General features: G+C 39.6%; 1 protein-coding gene across 1 annotated transcript; it reads right to left on the bottom strand.

Annotated features, from left to right (window-relative positions):
* Positions 1-257: 257 nt before the first annotated feature.
* LOC124995551 (sterile alpha motif domain-containing protein 9-like) lies at positions 258-18,970 on the bottom strand. Its single transcript, XM_047567984.1, has 10 exons — positions 18,713-18,970; positions 4,762-7,565; positions 3,805-3,833; positions 3,639-3,703; positions 3,233-3,441; positions 2,872-3,122; positions 2,624-2,749; positions 1,202-1,340; positions 1,069-1,104; positions 258-969 (listed from the first exon to the last, which is right to left on the bottom strand). Exons 2-10 carry the CDS (start codon positions 7,538-7,540, stop codon positions 935-937), a joined length of 3,669 nt encoding a protein of 1,222 aa, XP_047423940.1. The 5' UTR covers positions 7,541-7,565; positions 18,713-18,970; the 3' UTR covers positions 258-934.
* Positions 18,971-19,272: the final 302 nt, after the last annotated feature.

Here is a 19,272-nt window from a genome sequence, read left to right as displayed (position 1 = left end):
GCCATCGTCCAACGAGTTGATTGGTCAGGCAGGTCTTTGATGAAGCAGCATCAGTCCCCAAAAAGTCCCACCGTTGCCTTTGTGCCTGCTCTGTGGGTTTCAGGTCATGCACATAGGGGTCATAACGATCCCTTTTGCTTGGAAAAACTCTTAATGGATGAACCAGTTGTCAAAAAGTTGCTTGTTATTCCTCTTAATTGTTTCAGTTTTACTAAGTGCACAATTAACTCAGTTTGTAGATACATTATTTCAAAAACAACTTTTCATAGTTTAATGTTAAAAAGTAAAAGTCTTTTGTTCTTAATCACAGAGAAATTCACATTTACACCCACTTGCCAGCTCATTGAGTAATTAAACTTTTACATTCTAACTCTATGCTCTTGTAAATCCTCGTGACTCAAGAGGAATGGACCTTGTAGGGGTTTTGTATGTAGTGACGTACATTTTCGAGCCCCTCTTAAATTTTTTTCATTTTGAAATTGGCTTAAAATCGTCTATAAATGCACTATAATACTCACACTAAATACTCACATTGAAGAAAGAAAGAAAAAATATGAATTAATACAACAAAAGTAAAATACGCCTGCAGCGTTTGGCTGGGAGATACAACAGAAGCCATACTGCCAATAAGAGAAGCTCCAGTGACAATGTAGCCAAACACTCGTCTCCAGTCTTGCACTGAATAATGGGAACTGTTGTTCCAGAGATACCTCACAGTATCGTTTTTCTGCCTTGGTTAGCTGGCAATGCAAGCAGGATCTTTTTCTACAGACACAGTCACATATTTTATGTGTGGACTTCCTTGGAAATGTCTTCATTAAAGTTCACATGCACTTTTGTGCAGAGCATGACTTATTTCTTCCTCCTCTGTGAGCTGGGACGTCAGAAATCTCATGATCTTCGTCTCTTTGAGGATTGTGTAGGGAGCATCTTTTCACATGAGCAAGTGCATATCTGAGGCCATTGTCTCTGCGGATAAAAGGAATGGAAAGAAAACAACAGTAAAATACAAAACTGAGAAGTTGGCATTTGGCATTTTTACTTGCATACTGTGTCTATTTTTCTTACCTTGTCCATCATTGCTGCATGTGTTTTGATAGTCTCCTGAAATGAAATGCAGGCCCCAGGCTTGATTAGGATATATAAATATGGACGGATGGGTTTTCTGGCAATAAGCGTATAAATATAAAGTAACACTGACCTTTCCGTATAGTACAGGTCCACAGAGTGTCCTCTAGACTGTTTCTCTTTTCCTTTTCAAGTTTCAGGATAAAACTGTGGTCTGCATTCCTGATGAACATCTCAAAGTAGTTGGTCCATTCATGTCTTAGTTTTAATTTCTGTGAAGGAAAGATTGTGTTATTGGGCTTTAGATGCTATTTTTTTGCTTCTGGCTAATCAAAAGCAAAAAATAAGACATTTGGTCCTACCACTGAAACACACTAACTCGAACCCTGTTTTTTTTTTTTTTTTTTTTTTCCATTTCAGAGAGACAACACAGCAGCATCTAGATGCACTTTTGTGATGACAAAAACTGTAAAGCAAAGTGTAGTATTTGCCAGATTGCTATAGAAGTATAATGGAGAGCGTAGCTGCCTTCCAGAATTTACAAACTAGTAAGTATCTATCTAGAATTCATATTTCAGAATGATAAATGTCAGACTGCCCACCAACAGAACATATTTTGAGATAAGTTTGAACAATTCCTGCATAAAATAAGGGTTAGGGTAGGAAGGGTAGGAAAATAAACAAAAGTCAAAATGAGCCTGTCTTCTGGACGGCTCTATAATAGAACGGATCCTCAAGATCAGATGCGCTACTGACAAAATTCACAGTGTGGCACTCAGAGCTATGTTCAAAATTCGACTTTCTGACTACAGTCCTTGTCCCAGTTTACATGCAGCGCAAGAAAATCGAATAACTGTTCTCCTCTTCCACACTAGGTGGCGATACGTGTCTTTTCAGCGGGATAATACCACGTTAATACGGCCCGATTTCAGGTTGACCTATTACGTGATATAATAAACAAGAGACGTTGATGCAGCAGACCGGCATTTCAAACAACAACCATAGGGACAATACTACATTTTTTAATCTCGTATGTAATGTTCCCACTACTTCTGCTGCAGATAAGTTGCGCGATATCCTTCAAACGGTTATTCTGGCGGCTCTGTTTAGCTTCTTGTTCTGCGACTAAATGTTTTCGTGACGGGGTCACCACGCCAGCGCAGTGGTTGTGCAGCATGTGCACATGCATTATCTGATTGGAAAACTGCGGTTACCATATACATGTCGGAGAAAATCGAATTCCAATTGCATTATCTTGGTGTCTCAATCGGATAATGAGAATTCCGATCGGAGACGGACCTTTCCACACAAACTGACCCGTCCTGGGGAATTCTTTACTGCATTTTACCCAACCATACTGGGCATAGTTAGTAGATGCAGCCATAGATGCTCACTTATTTTACTTACCTATTTACTTTAAATGCAGTATTTTAAATTAATTTATATTACTGTACAAATTATTGTTAAAAGACCTAAAGGATGAGTATAGGATGGATACTTTTTATAGGCACTGTACTAATACTGAGCCAGATATTTTAAACTGTTAAAACCTCACATCAGGCTGAACGGCAGCAACCGGATCTGCCTTCAGGACAAAATGATCCCACATTTGCAGAGACTCGTTTGGGCTCAGTTTTGGGATTCTTATTGATCCATACGATTCCTCTTTTTTCTCCACTTTCTGTGAAATAAAATATACAATTAGCAGAAAGTACAATCAAAGTGGCTTTGGGGTCTCTTAAAAAGAATTGAGATCTTGGAGCATATCTGTTCCATCTTTCAATCATTAATGGAGGAACAAACCTGTTGTAAATCACGATCTGGTGGAACCAGGTACACACGCAATGTGAGGAAATCCTGTTTTGTCTTGAATATCAGCGCATCACAGTAAACCTTTAAACCCAGCTTCCTCTGGATTATGGCTCCTATTGGAGAGCGAGCTGGGTGGAGCAACTTGACGTGGGATGCTGTCACTTCAGACACAGATTCCACAGAATCACCACAGGTATCCACATGTAGAACTGCAAACATGTCTACACTTGTAGAGTCACAATCTGATTTAATGAAAATCAAAACAGACTTATTAAGTGATGAGACGAGGGTTGCATTTATTCAGTCAATCACACACACAAACTATTTTCATTATACCTGTGTGTCTACTCACCTATCCAGTGTGGCAGGTGCACCATGTCCAACTTTCCAGCCTTGACCGAAATCTTCAGTAGGGGTCCAGCTGGCATGTAATCCATGCATGCAGGACTCTCTCTATGTTCCTCCCAAGAGCAGAACTGGTACTCAATTCTGACCCTTTCCTTGCAAACCCAGCGCAGGGCAGACACACTGCATTCATAGCATCCTCTGCAAGACTGAAGGCTATGGAAGGAACAATGGACAGAAATGTTAACTAAACAACAAACAACTGGTTTGCTGAACTCCCTGATATAGGAAGATTAGTTCTAATAACCCAGACAGTAACATCTGTTCTTCTTCTGCGATAACATTAGCCATTATAAGATCCTTGTATGGTAATTGTTCCTCTATGCTCTGACATATAGTAATAACATCTTCACCTGTAGGTTTGGATGTCACCCTTAGTTTCGACCTCCGGAACAAGTTTAGTCCAGTGAGTGGATCCCTGTTTCAATAATACATGTTGTAATTGTTGTTGTAATTGTTGGTTATTTTAGAAAGGAGTGAAACAAACAATTAATGACAACCAATCAAACAAGCACTTACCACAACATCGACACAAGCTCCCAGCTTTCCTGAAGACACATTAGTGAACATTAAAACATGTTTAATTTGGGACAAAGTGGGATTAAAATTGGTACTTGTCAGTATTGGAAAACATGGCTGACTTACAAAAATCCTCAAATCCACATACAGCAAATGGACAATGTTGGTTGAAACAGAAATTTAACAAAATACTTTAAATGTTTTCACAGATTGCACTATATTTGTTTGGAGGGAAAAGTCAAAGAAACCAAACTGACTAAAGGGATAGTTTTGGTCAGCCACGTCATGTCCATGTCCATGGCCGAGGTGCCTCAAGCAAGTTCCTAACCCCCAAATGGCTCTCTGGGCCCACTACTGTATGAACAAATGGATGAGTGGATGGATTAAATGTGGAGAAAGAACTTCCCCATGAGGGATGAATACAGATTAGACTATACAATTGGTTTCATTTTGTAAATCCATGTGCACAGCAAGTGCCCACATTTCATCTGGTGCAGACAGGAATCTTCTGTCATGTAAAGCAACCATTTGTAGTTAAATATTTTAATTTAAAGTTGAAAATGTTAATGAACCTAACAACCACAGTAGTGTCTAGTGGTGTTAGCATGTTAATCATGTTGTCCTAGCCCATCATGTCTTCTAGTACTGCTTTATACCTGAAGAGGCAACAGCGAGCCTCTATACTCTAGGGCTATAAATGTGTCTTTTATGCAGTCCACGTTTCCAGTATTTATGACTATTAAAATGACTAAAACTGTTGCCATAACTGACTACCCTTACACTACTACACTAGTTTTTCATGTTGTGGATGGCCTGGAATTGTGTTTTGCTTTGTACTTACAGGTCGACCAGATTACTATTCAGTTTTCTTAAAGCCTGGCACTTTTGCTAGATTATAATAATGGCATTCTAGGACAGAAAATTAATCTTTGTTTGGGATAAAATCTACTTTCTTACCCTTAGTGGTAGTTCTCCTCTGGATGTCAAAAGCTACAGGTCCTCTGATAGTAAATCCGAGGTAAAAGGACACCTGACCTGATTTCCAGAGTCTGTCTCTTCGGTTGGCCTCAACCTCAATCTCTGTTCCTCCGAACATTGCATGTAGCCGGTAATTTTGCACCACTCCTTGAACTTTGAGAAGGTGCTCCTGAACAGTGGGATCTTTGAAAATACTCTCATTCCTCCAAATAGCATTCGACTCCTTTAGAGCGTCTTTAAGCCACCGGATTTCAAGCACCCGCCTGTGGACAAATCTGTTCAGGCCTTTCCCCGTTCCAATAAAAAACAGAGGACGAAGGTACCTTGACTGCAAGAGTCTCTTGTATTCATGTTCGTAGGATTGCTGAACATTTTTAATCAATCCGCAGAGGTCAGAGATACATCTGTCTTCATCAAATGTTGGCCAACACACAAGCAGGGCTAACATGTGAAACTCAGGTTGCGCCTCAGAGGCCAGATGGGTTTTCTCTTTAAAAGCACTTTGATAGTCAGGACTGGTTGGGGGTTCATTCATGTTTTCCAGCATGATGTTAGCAAGGATGTAGTTGGCTAAATCATGTTTAGAGGAATCCTTCCTTTGACAGATTTCTTTCCACCATGCGGCAATGTTTTTAACATCCAATATAGAACATCTTCTGTCGAGGCACGACAGCACTCCGGCTGAGGTGGCAGCCAATTTTTGTTTAAGTTTGTGAAGGGTTTGCGAGAGTTTGTCTTTTTGTTTGGGTGCTGAGTCTCCAACGTACTTTTTGTAGCATTCCGCTGTCTCGCTAGAAATGTAAGATTCATCGTCCTTTTTCATGACAGACTGTGAGTAAGTCAAAAAGGTATCAAAGAATTCAACTTTTTTCTCAACGGTGTCTCTGAGGCTGTTTATTAGATCATTAAACTTGCTCAGTTTGTTGTCGCCAAGTGATTCCAGGACAGAGCCCATGGACACATTCTTTGTGAGTACTTGCTTCCAAATTTCGCCGCGTTTGATAAGATGATTATACAAAAGGTTGCAAACCTGCAAATAACCAAAGTGCCCGCTGCTGTTAAAAGCTCGCAGCTCTTTTGTTTTCTTGTCTTCGTTCATACCTTTCCCATGCTCATATTCAGCAAGTTCTTCCTCATCTTCAAATGCTTTAATAGCCTTTTGGGCCAGCTGCAAAATTTCTCTTGGTGTGGTAGAAGGACCTTTGCTCTTTAGATGGTGCTTATGGACTTGGCCCAGCGTGTCAGCAATGAATGACTTTTTGGGATCTCTTTGCTTGGCTGTAATTGCCCACTTTTCAGCCTTGTTATAGTCTTTTAGTTCTCCATAGTAAAAACGAGCAAGTGCCTGAGGGAACACAGAGTTCTGGACAAATTTATTCGATGCAACTTTTAGTAGGGTTGCACTCTGCTTTTTCTCTTCCTTCTCCTTAATATCTAAAATCAGTCTGGAAAACTTCTCTTGAGTATCTTCTCTTCTCGGTCTTCCTTCAAACTTTTCTTCATTTTCCATGCTTTCCTCTTTTTTCATTTCTCTTTTGGTTAACATGTCTTTGATGAACCCAAATGTACATGGAGGGACTTCATCTTTGCAAAAACAGGTCAAGAATTGTATTGCTGTGTCACTTCTGGCCACTCCTGCTTCGTCTGCCATCAGTTCAGTACAACACTGTGCTATCAAAGGGTGAACCATGCGGACCTTTTTTTCAGCTCTTACATCTTGTTGGAAGGTGACAATGAGGTGAGTAAAAGGCTTCATCAGGTCTTCCAGTGGAAGGTATCCATAGATGTCGTCATCGTGTTCGAGGAGGTCTAGGCACTGAGACTCCAGGAGATATGAACCTGGGACATAGGCATTCAGCAGGGATAGGAAAGCAGCAAGCTGAGTCTGAGGTTTATTTGTTTTCTTGATTGTTTTAAAAATCTCACATGAATCCTGGATGTAATCCTGAGAGAAATTTGTTTGCAATATGTTAAAACCATGAAACAGTTTGCATCTATCACCATATCTTCTCCTAAGCTCCTCCTTCTTCTCATTGAACTGTTGCTTCTCTGTATCTGAGAGGGTTCTTTTGAGGATGACATATTTTCTTTCATTCCTCTTGAATTTTTGTTTCATTTCGTAAGACTGCTCTTTTTTAAGGATGACCTGCTCACTCGTTCGCACGCAGCTGAGAAAAACGACCACAGGGATATCGATCTCTATCTCCTGCTCAACAATCTCTTCCATAATGGCGTCCCGAAGTCTGTCTACAATGAAATCATCATTCAGTAACAGCAGCACAGTCTTTTGGTGGCCTCGACTGCCCGCTGTGAAAAGGCAGACCACCTGCTTTGCAACCTCTCGGATATCTAAGGTTGAGCCTGTCAAGACAGCACACATGAAGGTTTTCCTCAAGTCCCACAACACCTGCATAGCCAGCGTAGTGCCCCCACACCCTTGTTGGTGGAGCAATTTAATTGCTGATGTTCCAGGGCCTTCTCTTCGTCTGTGAATCTGTTGTACAAGTGTTTGATATCCATCTCGTTTAATAAAAGGAGTTCCAGTGCCATCTGCCTGGTGGCTAATGTGAAAGTTCAACCAGTTGGGTGGAGCTCCTCTGTAAAAGTTTTCCTCCGTCCGTTCAAGAGTTTCTTGACTGATGAATTCTCCTTCAAACTGATCTTCATAGACAACATCCAGAAGAGAAAGAGAATCTTTGATTTCATCCATGTAATATTTTCCAGCAGTGGCATAACAAGGAGTCGGTCTTCTGGCCATTTCAGACTTCCCGTGTTGTGAACTTCTGTAAAAATATAGAAATAAAATGGTAATGTTACACTGTATAAATGAGAATCACAAACATCACAACAGCTATAATCTTCACACCATTCATTCTCTGCACCCAGCGTCTTATTTCTTTTGGTTCTCAAAGCAGTTCCAGGTATTTATGCAAATATGCAAAACACAAGCAAATTAATCTTTCTAATATCAAAGTTGCACACACTGCAGGATACAATTTTGAATATCTTGCCAGATCAAGAACCACTGAACACAGCACCTCAAATGATCTCAAACCAAAACTGATCTGAACGAAACCGAGCTGGTTTGTCCATCCCAAACAAAACCCAAAAATAGGCCACAACAGAAGAAGAACTGAAAAAGAACAGAGCAGAAGGCTAACTGTGGATGAGAAAATGGTTACGGACACATTTTAACATCTGTCAACAGTAATATGCTAGCTCACGTAGGGGTGGGCGATATGACGATGATAAATCGTGAACGATTACAAAATGAAGACGATCTGTCAAACTGCAGAGATCGTAGGATTGTCTAGGGCACATTCTATAAATTGCAGTTCTATGCTGATGCACCGATGCACCAGACATATTACGTTGTCAACCTGACCCACCAATCATAGCGAATTAGGGGCAGTGACGTGCTTTCTTACCCGCCTCCTTCTTTATTTGTGTAGCAGTAGCCGCATGGAGAGCCATGGCTGTAAGGCAAATGGAGTTGGTCACTAAAAAAAAATCCAAAAACCCACTTCCATTATACGGAATAGGTTTGGATTTTCCTCAACTGATGAAGTGCAGGCAAATGTTCTGTGCAAAGTTTGCACAAACCAGGTTCGCACGTCAGGTGGCAACACGACAAACCTGTTCAATCATTTGAAGAGGAAGCACCCCAAACAATATACTGAGAGCCAAACAGCGAGGGGCCCGGCGGCACCAGCACTGCAGGCGGAGGCAGCAGCTAGTGTAAGACCAAAACAGTCAACATTAACACAGGCATTTAACAAAGGCACTCCGTATGACAAGTCAAGCAAGCGATAGAAAGAGGTAACAGAAGCAGTTATCTTTTATCTTGCAAAAGATATGGTACCATTCAAGACGGTAGAAAACGAGGGGTTCCAACGCCTGCTTGTAGTAGTTGGCCCACGGTAAGAGCTGCCCAACCGAAAATACTTCTCCAACACTGCCATGCCACGTCTCCTAAACTTGATTGTTTGCACATGCAGGCAAACTGTGACTATTTAAAATAAAATCGGTTAAGAAAGGTTCTTTGGACTAAATTGTCTGTTTTTCATTTTTCAATTTAACGTCATCAACTGCTCTGTCTTTTAAGGGCTGCTTTTGCTCATTGCTTATTGTGGAAGTACTGATGTAGTCATAGAAACCTTAAGTCCAATTAATCTGGACATCACAGACTGGTGTGCTATCGGTTTAGGAGCTTTAATAATGGGTCTGTTAACCCTCACACACCAGAACTTACCTGAACTTCAGAAGAGAGCGAGGTAAAGACATATAAGCATTTCTAGGCAGATTGTTTAGAGGGATCAATGCAGGGATAAATTGGATCAAAACTTCTGACATTATACCTAATGCCTGGCTAATGCCTGGCATTAGGTATGTCCTAATGTGTCCATCTCAGGCGTTTTCTTTGACTGTAAGTAACTAGGGAGTGCATCACCTAACCACTTCATTCAAAAATATTATTCCACGCTGCATACAGGCTTTATTCCCATGACTAAAACATAATGACATGATAGCAACAAACACATCTACGTTCAATATCCAGCTAATCTACTCTCACAAATGAACTGTCTTTGTTGTGGTAACAGACTGAGAAATGTGAGAAAGGAAATACAAAAGCAGAACTGAAACCTAAATCAGACATTTGTTGGTATTCATTGAATCTCCTTTCGCATTGTTCTATTCATTAATTCTACCAATGAAGTAAGGCCAATAATGACAAGGCAAATAATTGGAGAAGACCGGGCTCTCTGAATAAGGATGAAATGTGTGCTTGGCACAAAAGCTACCCATAAGTAAAAGTACTGCAAAGCTGTACTTTGTTTTCTTTGTGCACTAAGTCAAGAAAAGTATTGATTTACAGAAGCTATATGGTGCAAACTAAAATCTAAATTGTAATTATTTGCTGGTAATTACTTTTAATGAAAATATAGACACTTGAAATATGAATGTCTGGGTAGCAGTCATTTAACTGTAATATAAACTTACATATCATGTACTTAGCTCAGTGTAACATTCCACACAAAAATGTTTCTTACCTTTCTGGAAACGTCTCTGACTACAGTCTGTATCTAAATCAGGTGAGTGGAGATGGGGGTCGATTCAGTTAAAGATAGTTTCCATAGGTACACAGGCATAGGGAGTGTCAGACAGTTTGAGATCATCACTGCAATCACAGAGGGAGTGATTTGATAAAGTAAACTGAAACAGGCTCAGCAAGGTTACAAGTCAGGTCGTGACACACCATGTGATGACACGTCATGCCCAGGATAAGTCAATACCTGTTTTGTATTTATCACATTTGCAAAACAAATTCCGTTCCATTCATTTTTGTTTTTCATTAAACCTTTATTTAAAGAGTGGCAACTGACAGCTGTCAACCTTTTACAAGGACAACTAGACTAAAGCACTTTTAAGTAAGCACATATACCAAACAGGCCAAGGGCAGGATTGTATGCACTGCACAGAGACAATAAAAGGAATCTTCATCTTGATCTAATATAAAAGACAAAGTCCAGACAAGATAAACTGCTCTGCATCAGTCTAAAAAGTTTCAAGTACAGTATTCTAAAAAAAACAACATTAATATTAACATGTAGACCATGTTTAGTTGATGTCTCATACTGTATATTTAGCAATATATGTATAATATAAAAAAACAAACAACATTGAACCAAACAATATAATAGAGAAAACAATCAAGATAATAATACACAGCCATAACATTATGACAGGAGACATGGATAAGACTGATTATTTTGGCAGCAAGTCAACATTTTGTTCCCAAAGTAAAATTGACAAATGCAAAACATTTGAGCGACTTGGACAGAGGCCAAATTGTGATGGCTGGAAGACTGGGTTGGAACATTTCCAAAAAGACTGAAGCCATGGAATGCTCTTGGTAATGTCGGCTGTTCTGTGAGAAAAACACCTTGATACTGTTTCTTCTTTTTAGAATAACTGCAGCTCTCTCGAAAGACATGAATCCACCTCACAGAGATCAGTGATCAGAGCCTGAATAGCTGTTAAACCTTTTCTTCGCACCATGTCGATCACCTCCCTGGCTTTATCTGACGTTGACATGGTTGCAGGAAACTCGATTTCATTATCATTCATCAAACCACGTTCTAGGAGTTTATCCAGCAGTTGATCTAGAACAGCCTTAGACACTTTTTTGACAAACTGAGCCCGAACAGACATCAGCTTTGTTTCTGCTAAGACACTGGTAGTCTCTCTCACCTGGAAGATGAAACAAGACAAGCATTTTTTAATAACCGTGTTGTTATTGAATGAGCTAAAAGAACTTAGTTCGTTCAACCTTTCACACTCTTAACCCTCAGGCATCATTAGGGACATTTCTGCCTGCATTTTTGTAAAGTAAACTATTATTACTATTATTTTCTTGTTTTGATAGCTGCAAGCAAACATAGTAAAAAATAATTTCCCTGGTGTAATCAATACATTTTTCTGATTAAAAACTCATACATTTGATTTCTGAAGCATGTGCAGTACGTTTATTTAATGGCACACATACGTGTGCATATCTGACTACTTAAAGGGGACTATCAACTGCATTTGGCATTTGGTCCCTAACCCAACCCAAGCTTAGGCTACAGCTTAATCCATATCCTTGCAGTCAGTCTATGTGGAGCCTATGTCAAAGGGGCCTACACCAGTGAAAGGATTTATATCTGTGTACTGTATGTCAGCAATGTTCTGTAAAACACTAGGAAGCAACTAGTCAACTGTGATGAGTTTCACTCTGTAGGCGTAGTCTGTGTATATAATGGCACACATATAATTGTACACATCAAACTATCTTTGTGGGGACTATCATTGGCATAATGCATTACTTGGTTCCTAACCCTAAAGGCCAACACTGAGTTGACCATTTTCAGGTATGGGCTGGTGAACATCTCTGACACTTGTTTTGTCTATCTCTGTGAGATAGATCACTTTGATTAGCTGTTTGTGCAGCAGAAGAAGAAGGGAAGTCACGAAGTGAACAAAATAACAAAGCTAAAAAGGGAACAGAGAAGGTGATGTTTAGTCTAAACATTTAATATGAATATATGTGATGTGAATATTCAACATCATGATCATCTACAATGAATAAACTGTAGACCAACTGATCAGTATGATTAACAGCTCCGTCCATCGGTTTGTAGCTGTGAATCTTCTTAGTTTCCTAGCCTCCCAGCTAATAATAGGGTTTTCAGTTTCCCATTTTGAACCACTGCCACCTGATGATATGAAGAGTAATTCCCTTTCATTCATCCACTGGCTGTAGTCTTTGTGATGTGTGCAAGTGCAGCATTTTCGTCCACACAGAGGATGCGAGTTTGTTGATAGACCTTTTTGATATCAGTTTGGTGTGTCCGTATAGCAGTATAGCTCATAAGACCCACCTCCATGTTAGTGGATGGCACTTCCGCTAAACAAAACTCTAAGCTACATGTCTAATCTTTTGTTTTTTTTTGCACGAAAATGGCCTCCCAAAAAAATGTCAACCATTTGTAGTAAGTCTTTATAAAGTCTGAATTCATAAAGGTGCTTTCATTAAAAAAAATAAGTGGGCCATTGAGCCTCTTTCTATCATGTTAAAATCATTTTCAGAAATAAATGGAATTTCTAGATGGAGATGGGAACACAAGGTAGCTCTATATGCCGATGACTTACTGTTGTATGTGTCTGACCCGGTGCGGTGTGTTTCCTACATAGCTCAGTTGTTGCATAGGTTTGGTATCTTTTCGGGATATAAGACTAATCTTACGAAAAGTGAATGCTTTCCAGTAAACAACCTAGCTCTTGCAATCCCACAAAGGGATTTCACAAAAAAAAATTCAAATTTCACAAAATTGGTCACAATTTCGAAACCACTTCAGTTTAACAGACTTCTCTTTTCTGGCCCCTATCTGTAACAACCACCTTTTTGTCCCATCTAGATTAGACAACATGTTTACCCTGTGGAAAAGACTTGGCCTGTCCAAATTTAAAGATCTCCACAGCGATGGTGTCTTCTCCACCTTTGGTCGTCTCCTCCCTGGCTCTAGTCATTTTCAATATTTCCAGGTCCGATATTTTATGCAAAATCTACTTCCAAACTTCCCCAATGTACCTCACCTTACTGCTATGGATGATATCCTCCAAATTCCCTCCAATCTTACAGGCTTCATTTTGAGAATCGATTCCAACGTATCACCTCTCAGAGACATCTCTCTCAATAAAATTAATGAGAAATCGGAGGAGGAACAGGAGAACTTGACCTTTGACTGGATTTGTGTTGTTCCAAAACCTCTTTATCTTCAGTGGCTCTAGGATGCTCATTCCATCATCAGAGATGTGGACAACAGACAGAAGTCCTTCACAGAACAGAGCTATAAAAACACAATCAGTTGACATCTGTCTTACTCAGTGCGTTTACATGCAGGGCTTTATCGAGCTATGCTCAAAATTCGACTTTCTGACTACAGTCCTTGTCCCAGTTTGCATGCAGCACAAGAAAATCGAATAACTGTTCTCCTCTTCCACACCAGGTGGCGATATGTGTCTTTCAGCGGGTTAATACCACGTTAATACGACCCGATTTCCGGGTTGACCTTTTAGGCGGTATAATAAACTAGAGTCGTTCATGCAGCAATTTTTTAATTTTGTACGGAATGTTGGCGCTACTTCTGGTGCAGGTAAGATCCGTGCTATCCCTCAGACGGCTCCGTTTCTCTTCTTCTTCTGCAACCGACTTTCTTGGACGTTTTTGTTCTGGGGTCACATGCCAGTGCAGCGGTCGTGGAGTATGCACAACACGCATTATCCGATTGAAAACTCAGATTCAATTGCATTATCTGGGTGTCTCAAACGGATAATGAGAACTCTGATTTTAATCGAAGCAACGTGTGTACATGCACTTAAGTTCTCCTGTTATAGTCCGATTAAGGCAATAATTCGTTTTTTTCACGTGCATGTAAACGCACTGACTGACTGACAACAATCTCTCAGCTCTCTTTCCAGCTGATTGAAGGAGGCGCTCATCCCACTGGATTGTCCTGTATAGCAGCTCTCTCTTCTGAGCCATATCAAACACCAGTCCAGTCAGAGAACACTCAAAGAAAACCTGGACCAGGATTCCTGAAGCTGTACGACACAGACGTGATGAATAACAACAATTGTTAAGTCGTACAATTAAAGTTTCAGACAGACAGAATGAGTATCCTGCTCAGATCATATTTACTAAAATGATCCAAAAATGATGCAGAGATGGAACTCCCAACGGCTAACAGCTAGCTACAACTTTATATATTAAACATATATAGTACAGCGCACAATTAGGTCCATATCAATCATGAAACCCAGACGCTCTGGAAAGTTTATCTGGGAAGATGGGGGACGGTGTGCAAAATGGTTATAATTCCCTACACCATTCTTACAGCTGTGGATTGTGGAGATGTGTAACCCCCCAAATTTAAGCTAGTAATCACTTGTCAACTCTGCAAGGACAGACAGACTGAAAACTGTACAAACTGTGATTTGATTACCTGTATGAGATTTGTGCAGTTTTATTTTGGGCCTCAGGTGTGAAGCTTGATGGAGACTGGAAGTCAGAGAGGAACATTTACTGTGTTATGACAGTATTCAGTGAATAAAATAAATCTTACACTGTCCAGATATTAAAATTGAAGCACAATGTACATGTTAGTTGAAAGATGCTTTTTGGATTTTACCACCACTTGTTGTAGCATATATGTAATTGATTTTCCTACACAATTAGTGGTATACTGAGTTGCATTAATATTCTGGCTTGAGATAGGGTCAAATTCTCTGCCAAAATTATTGTTTCAGTCCTTCTTAAGAGGCCTCCAGTGTGCACAATTCCTGTCATGTATCAGATACTCCAAAAACAAAGTAAACAAATGGCTTAAAAATGTGAGTAAAATTATGTATTGAAAATAAATAGAAATAATTATTGCACAGGGACATACAATGGGTGTGTGGTTTCAAGCTGCAAGGTTGATGTAACCAGCTAATATTAAACTTACAGATGCATCTATGACTGTAAAAATCTTTGAGTACCAATATGTAGAAAAGCGCCATAAAAAAGCAAATAAAGGCAAGACCATTTATACAGTATGCTAAAGCTTTGTTATCGGTTCTGTCATAAAGCGTTCAAGTAGTTGTTTCCCTCACCTTCAGTTTGGTGTCATCCAGGTACAAACCAGACTTTGTGCTTTTTGAGTTTGGTTCCAGTTTGGCGCCTAACGACGGAAGACAAATGTCATAAAACTAAGTTCCTTTCTTTATCAGATCTGAATTGTGAAAATGCAAAACTGGCGAAATTGTATCTGACAGCAGCAGACACATGGGAATCTCTGCTACTGTTTCATCTTAATCCTGTGTAATCCTTTTTAACTTCAGTTGTTTATAGGTGCCTTTGCTGAGTGCTATTGTGACATTCTGCAACTAAAGAAACATCTTGTACTAAAGATGTGTACTGAACTTAAGAGTTGGTGACAACAAGTAGCTACAGAGCTACCAATTATACAACATCAACATAGAATATATGGTGGGCAAAATTAATGTTTTGTGCTAACTCACATAGTAACTAATGTACATTTTCCATCTTGACATGCAAATACAAAGAGCAAATGTAATGAAAAAAGGAAATAACAATTAAACCTAGGACAGTTGACTGTATTTAATTTTCTGCCATGTATATATTTAATGATGGTTAAGAAACAGTATCTTACCACTGTATTCAGTTGTGGTCTGGATGCCAAAGGCCACAGGACCTCCGATGGTAAATCCATCTTGCCGTGGTTTCCAGAGACTGTTGCAGGTTGACATTCACCTCGATCTCTGTGCCACCAACAGTTGCATACACTCTGTAATTTCGTACCACCCCTTCAACAGTGAGAAGGTGCTCCTGGATCCTGGGATTTTTGAAAATTTTCTCACTCCTCCAGTTATTGGTCCAATCTGCTTTTTCTTGACTTCGTTCAAAAAACAATTCTTCAAGGACTTTTCTGTGAACAGTCCTATTCAGACCTTGACCTTTTCCAATGAAAAACAGAGGGCAAAGATACCTTGAACGAAGGTATGTCTGGTATGTATGTTCATAAGACTGATGCATTTGCTGAATTAACTGATTCAGGTCAAAGGTACATTTCTCTTCTTTGTCAGGCCAGTACAGGAGGAGGGCTAACATGTGCTGCTCAGGTGGATCCTTTGGACATTTTCTCTCTAAATGCTGTTAATAAACTGGATTTAAGAGGAAGGTTCACTCCTGTGTTCATTAACATGATATGAGCAAAGATGTAGTTGACCAGAACTGTTCCTGAATCTTTGCTACAGATTTCTCCATGCCATTTAATGATTTCCACTAGCTCTGGTTCAGAGTATTCTCTATCAAGACATGACAGTACTCCCAACGAAAGGGTAAACCAGGGATTGTTTAAGCTTCTGGATGATTTCAGCACCTTTTTGTTTAATGTCCTTCAGTGGTGACTCTCCAACGTACTTCCTGTAGCAGTCAGAGGTGTCTTTAGAAATGTATTCAGGATCCTCTTTCTCCATGCTAAGCGTTGAGTAAGTCAGATATTTGTCAAAAAAAAACACATTTTCTCTCTACGTCATCTCTCAGGCTGTTTATTAGAGTGTTAAATCCGTAGAGTTTCTTGTCTCCAACTGATTCCAAGACAGAGATCATAGACACTTTCTTTGTGAGAACTTCTCCCCATGTTATGTTTTGACTGACAAGTTTGTCATACAGAATGTTGCAAACCTGCAGGTAACCAAACTGTCCTCTGGAGTTATAAAAATGTGAGACTTTAGTTTGGCGATCGTCTTTCATTTCTTCTCCAAGTTCTACTTCAGCAAGTTGCTCTTCATGTTTGAATGCTTCAGTTGCCTTTTTGGCCAGTTCTAAGATTTCTGTAGGTTGGATCGAAAGCTCTTTGCTCTTCAGGTGGTTCTTATGGACGTGGCCCAGTGTATCAGCAACAAATGAACTTTGAGGATCTCTTTGCTTTGCTCTCTTTGCCCACATTTCTTTGATGCCACCTTTAAAACTGATGCACTCTGGATATTTCCTTCCAGAATCAGCCTAGAAAACCTTTCTTTGTCCTCTTTAATGTCTGTACCGCCGACTGGGTTCTCTTCTTTTTTTCATGACTCTTTTGTTTAGCATGTCTTTGACAAAACCAAGCAACTATGGAGGAACCCAGGTCCCAGGGTGAAAAAGAAATATATGGAGCCTATGCGGTTCCTTCTGGAACTCCTTTCCATTCCCATATCCAGAACATTAACTCCCTCACCACATTCAAAACCACCTTAAAGACCCATCTATTCACGTTGGCCTTTTTTCATTGTAAAGTGACCTTGAGGTTCCGAAAGGTGCTTATAAATGAAATGTATTAATATTATTATAATATCATTATTATTATTATTAATAATATTTGTGTAGAATATAAAAACGTCTTTTTCTTCTGGCATGTGCTCTCTACCCACACACTGATACCTGTGCACACAACAGCAGGCCTGTCAGTCACAACTTCACAGGAGAATGAAAGAGAATTAAAGAAGCACACAGAAGACAGAAAACGAAACTTTTTTCATAAAGTGATTAGGTGTCCAGGTTGGCCTGTTGTGCCATCTCCTGGTGCAGAGTCTCAAGGCGTGGAGATTGGGGGGCTACTGACTACTCATCTCACTAAGGTCACAGGGACCATGACAGAGACAGACAACTGCCACTCACACTCACTCACCCAGGGTCAATTTAGAATCACCAAACAATCTAACCTAAACCGAGTCTTTGGAGGGGAGGCATCAGTGCTAACCACAGAGCCACTCTGCTGCCCTCTACTGGCTACTTAGAAGGAGTTTATCACAGCACACCAAGGTGATCTAACACTTTCAAAGAGTCACACTGATTTTGTTGACTGGGGGAGGCCTAGAGGAAGAAGATCGTCAAAAGCAATCCAAAGGGTGTTGCCAAGCTCGAAAGCTGGCCTGCTCTTTGACTGGGGACTCCCTGACCTCTGCTCAAGTGCAAGAACAAGTTAACACTACGAAAAGAGAAGTACAGTTTAATGTGTTTTGGCTAGGTAACACTGCTTAAATCTGGTTCCTTGTCACCTGCTGTATAGTTATATATTAAAGTATGATTCCAGACACTTTGTTTGGACTTGTAAGAGTGGGGCGTGTCAGACTGTGGCAGCATATTTCATTTGTTTCTCTCTCCCTCACTGCTAAAATACAGTCAGTACACAGTCAACACAAGTCACACACGTCTTAATAAAAATATGTATAGTGTATGTGTGTATATGTATTTAAATGTACTTGACTTTATGTATTCACCTCAATTATATTTGAATTGTGTTAACTGCACATTTCCATTCAATGCCAAATATATTTTCTGAGCATTATAACTATGGCAGGCTCTATGGACCCTAACTTAAAATTGATGTATCTTAAAAGTGGAGTAAAATGTACTTGAAGTTGAAACCAAGCACATCTGTAAAAAGTGCACTCTGTATCGTCACAGTGATGTCACAAAATACAGTCAAGTACACTTATTGCAACTTAATTATATCTTAAGTGATATATGACATGCGCTAGCAGATAAAGGGCATTATTAGCATAGCAAAAGTAGAAAACTTTAGTACTTTCATCAGCATTTAAGTATAAGCAGGGAAATATATAGATATTACATAACAAATGATAATAAATCATCCCAGAATTCCCAGTAAGGAGTCACAAGTGTTCAGAGCACCGGAATTTACTACAGACCTGACACCTGCCATCAACACCAGGAGAATCACGCCCTTCCTGGTTCTTGCTGCGTTTGTTAAAATCAAATCTTCACACGAGTCGTAACAGGAATACAAATAATAATGAAGGTATAGCTCTGTCTTTGTTTACTTACTTTCACCGTGGATTCTCTAAATCATCATGGTCTCCAATACGTGCTGCAGCTACTTTGTTAAAATACCGACTCACATCCACTATTCACTCTCATTTCAAAACTGAAGGAAACGAAACCAAAATGCACTTTCATGTTGTAACGGCCAGTTGCCTCGAGGTGTTACCGTTATACTACACAACACCGCCACCTTTTGACCACAGTTAGTTACATCAGGTACAATGGTGACTGTTTACACTGTGCATCACATGAAAACCAATAATCTGCCCCAAAACAGTAACATTTCATCGAAAATAATAATATTATTCTTTACTACCATCTAGGAGAAAACTAAACCTCTCAAAGTGTGAAGTTCTAGTGCCAATTTCAACATTGTAATTTTTAATGGTTGTCATGCATGTAAAGAGTTCATCATCCTCACAGATAATGGAACAAGGAACAAGTACACAGGGTTAGATTAAATTGTCTAGGCTATGATGAATAGTGACACCCTCACATTTATTTATTTATTTATTTATTAATTTTTGCCCATGTAATTAAGATAAAATAAATAAATGAAAATA

This window comes from Mugil cephalus, chromosome 1 (genome assembly GCF_022458985.1).
Source record: "Mugil cephalus isolate CIBA_MC_2020 chromosome 1, CIBA_Mcephalus_1.1, whole genome shotgun sequence".
Lineage (NCBI taxonomy): Eukaryota > Metazoa > Chordata > Actinopteri > Mugiliformes > Mugilidae > Mugil > Mugil cephalus.
The sequence above is the reverse complement of the archived record's forward strand: the minus strand, read 5'-3'. Positions and strand labels throughout refer to the sequence as shown.